This window comes from Brassica oleracea, chromosome C3 (genome assembly GCF_000695525.1).
Source record: "Brassica oleracea var. oleracea cultivar TO1000 chromosome C3, BOL, whole genome shotgun sequence".
Taxonomy (NCBI): domain Eukaryota; kingdom Viridiplantae; phylum Streptophyta; class Magnoliopsida; order Brassicales; family Brassicaceae; genus Brassica; species Brassica oleracea.
In genome coordinates this window covers 54,550,733-54,554,039 of record NC_027750.1, presented here as the reverse complement: position 1 = coordinate 54,554,039, position 3,307 = coordinate 54,550,733, and the positions used below count along the sequence as shown (strand labels likewise).

General features: G+C 42.6%; 1 protein-coding gene across 1 annotated transcript in view; it reads right to left on the bottom strand.

The window, feature by feature from the left end:
- Positions 1 to 1,334: 1,334 nt before the first annotated feature.
- Positions 1,335 to 3,307, bottom strand: part of LOC106330953 — a 2,694-nt gene continuing 721 nt past the window's right edge. Inside the window, exons 2-5 of the mRNA XM_013769337.1 lie at positions 3,135 to 3,304; positions 2,620 to 2,831; positions 2,098 to 2,572; positions 1,335 to 1,918 (exon numbers count right to left, since the gene is read on the bottom strand). Of these exons, the coding sequence (XP_013624791.1) occupies positions 1,335 to 1,918; positions 2,098 to 2,572; positions 2,620 to 2,831; positions 3,135 to 3,304 (1,441 nt within the window). The remainder of the gene's footprint in view (positions 1,919 to 2,097; positions 2,573 to 2,619; positions 2,832 to 3,134; positions 3,305 to 3,307) is intronic.

Below are 3,307 nucleotides of genomic sequence, written 5' to 3'. Positions count from 1 at the left end.
CGACGAACTAATTTCTCTCGAAAGGAGAGATGATCGGCAACGCAAGTCGGCGCTTCGACCGGAGAAGTTGGAATCGGCGCCGAAGATGTAGCCTCGCCCATCTCCACATCGGAACTTCGCTTGTCACCATGGGAAGAAGACATGTTAAAAAAAAAGAGAGAGATTTGGAGCTAGAGAGTTTTTGAAGGTTTGAAGAAGGAAAGGTGTGAAGCAAATGAATGACAAGAGCTCACAACTTATAGAAATGGGGACTCAGAATTTTATTTTTTAAACAAAAAGTTTTCTCGAGAATTCTCTTCCGCGGAATTTGAAGTAAACTTCGTTCAAAACGCCTAACTTCGCCAAAATCGTTAAACCGCCCGCAAGAGTCTCGACTCTAACGAGCTGGGGGGCTAACTGTTGGGGTCGAAAACGGTTACAACGAAGTTAACGTCCAAAATCCCCGAACAAGAAAGACGTAGGAAACTTCTCCGACAAATACTTTTTCGAAATAGATTCCTCTTTACGAAAAACCTTAGCGGAAGAAACGCGAATCATCGGACAAGAGCTCGAGAAGGATCGTTATGCAGTGACCAAACGCGTGCTCCGCTCGGTCGCTACGTAGCAACCGAGTTCGAGCCAAAGCTCAGTCTTTGAAGATAATTACGAAGATCGGAAAAAATGGAATATCTCCATTTTTATGCTATGGCGGCTTAAGGGCAGAAGAGGAAAGGCGTAAACCGGTATTGAAGCCAGTATATAAGGGGTCCTAGGCGAGAGGCATGGAGAGAACTTTTTCAGAGAAAACTTAGCACTTAGAGCAATTAGGCAACTTTCCGTTTTTGTTATTTCGAGCTGCGACTCAACTAGGTTTTGCAGTCTTAGGTTGTTAGAACTAGGAATCTTGCCGACAGCTCTCGTGGCCAAGGCTTCTACCTTGTTGTAACGCTCATACGCGGATTCGGAATAAAACTCCTTTTGCTCTCTTTTACGATTTATTATACTTTATCGTTGTCATTATTGTGTTCTGATTGCTTGGCGTGTGGTATTAGCAGATATCCGGGACCTCTGGGAAATTAGGGTTTTCCTAGTTTCCTTATTTAAACAGAAATCGACAGTGCGAATTTCGGTTCCCACAATATGTATGTACAATTCAAGACTCAATACAATATCATCAAAGCAAACATAATCAAATACTTGGTACCTCCCCCAAACTTAGTTCACACAGAGACTGTTAGTAAGTTGAAAGAGATACCCAAAAGAAAGAATAAATGCAAAGAAAAACTGGTATATACATTGGAAAGGTTGGAGTGGTACCTCAAGCGGAGAGTGGAGAAGGAGGATCCTTCCCACTTTCAAGAGTGATGGAGAGGACTTGAGAGGAGCTCTTGAAGCTTGATTGTATCATCTTGGAGTTGTGGAGTGATGATGGCCTTTGCACTTGAGAATGGTGTAGACTTTCCCTGGCATTTGATCTTGTACTCAATAGCCCCATCCTTGAACTTCATTGGGTGAAGAGTGAGAGTGTGTGGCATCATATCAAGAGGTGGAGGGTGAGGTTCTTTCATCATCTTCTTCTTGTCATGAGCAGCCTTTGTGGCTCTACTCACCTCCTCCTTTGTTGCACTTTCCAAGTGCTCATCACACATATCTTTAAAGGACTCTCCATCAAGACCTTCTTTTCCACTAACAACCATTTCATCCTTAATATTTTCAATGGAACGTTCTCCACAAGTGATGGTTCCACAGTACTCAACATTAATCATTGGAGACTTGATTGGGTAGGAGACAACTTTATTTATATTGAGGAGTGTGACCTTCTTGTTGGCAAAGTCAATGCAAGCTCCTACTGTTGTGAGAAATGGTGTTCCAAGGATCAATTGGACTCTCCTCCCAGTTGCCATCTTCAAAACAGTGAGGTCAATAGGAATGGTGCAAGCTCCAATCTTCAAAGGAAAGTTTTTGTACCAATTGAAGTTTTAGAAGAGGAATCCCCAAACATTAGTAAGGATGTGTTTGATTCCACGTTTTCAATCCCAAGACTCTTCACCATCTCCATTGAGATCACATTTACACTTGCACCAGAATCAACAAGAGCCTCATCAAGTGTGAACTTACCAAGGGAGCAAGACAAGGTGAACTGCCCTTGGGTTTCTAGTTTGGGGAAGGACTTTGGTGTGACTGGTGGATCAAGCTGCATAGTCGAGATGTCTAGAAACTCTGCTACTTCTTCTTTGTGAGCTAGAATGTCCTTGATGAGCATCATTTGAACATGAGCATCACGCATATGTGAGATCTCTGGAAGCTTGACTCCTACAGAACTCATGTCCTTTCTGAACTTGGAGTTCACTTTCTTTTGAGCTTTGGTGAGTACCCTTTGTGGAAATGGGAGCTTATCATAAGGTGACTGCTCAACCTCAGTGGTTCCTTTCAACTTTACTTCCTTTAGCCTCTGCACAGCCTCTGTTTCAACTTGATTCTCAGTCTTGTGCTCATCTCTCTTCAGATTCTCTGCTGCAACCTTCAGTTCAACTTGTGCCTTTACCCTCTCCATAGCCTTGTGTTCAGTCTTATCCACAATCTGTGTTGCAGCCTAGGAAACAAATTATGTTCCATACAAGAAGCTGTCAATTGATCCACCTCTTTCTCATGATCACTCAGCTCAATCTCAGAAGAAGTAGTAGAGAGGATAACATTGCAATACTCTTTGAGATTCTGCTCTGATTTTTCTGGTAGAGATCCAAGTGGACGCTTGGAGGTTGAAGGCATAGAGGCAAACTGATTCTCCAAAACCTTGAAGTGAGAGGAGAGTTGTAGGAACTTATTGTTGAGGTCATTGTTGCTTCCATCAACTTTGGTGTGAAGGTTCTTCAGCTCATATCCAATATGCTTCTCACTTCTAGTATGGGACTCCAAGATATGTTTCAACATTGCATAAGTGCTACTCTCTTGTGGAGCAGAAGTAGAAGATCCGGCTTGGCCTTGTGTAGACTGATTTCCTTTGGAGGAGAAGCCTTGAGAGTAGTTTTGCCTAGCTTGGTAACCACCTTGTTGGTTGTTGTAGAAGGGCTTTTGTTGGTAATTGTTGTACTGAAAGTTAGGCTCCTTCTTGTACCATGTCACATTAGCATTCACAAAACATAGCTCTTCTTGACCTTCTAGACCATCAACTTCATGAACCACAACTGTCTCCTCTTGTTTCTGCTCACCAACAAAGTTTACTTTCTCTTGTTTAGCTCTATCAGAAAGAAGCAAATCCATCTTATGTTGTAGAGCCTTCAACTCTCTCTTTGTGTTTGTATCATCACCTCCACTGCCTCTGTTGCTT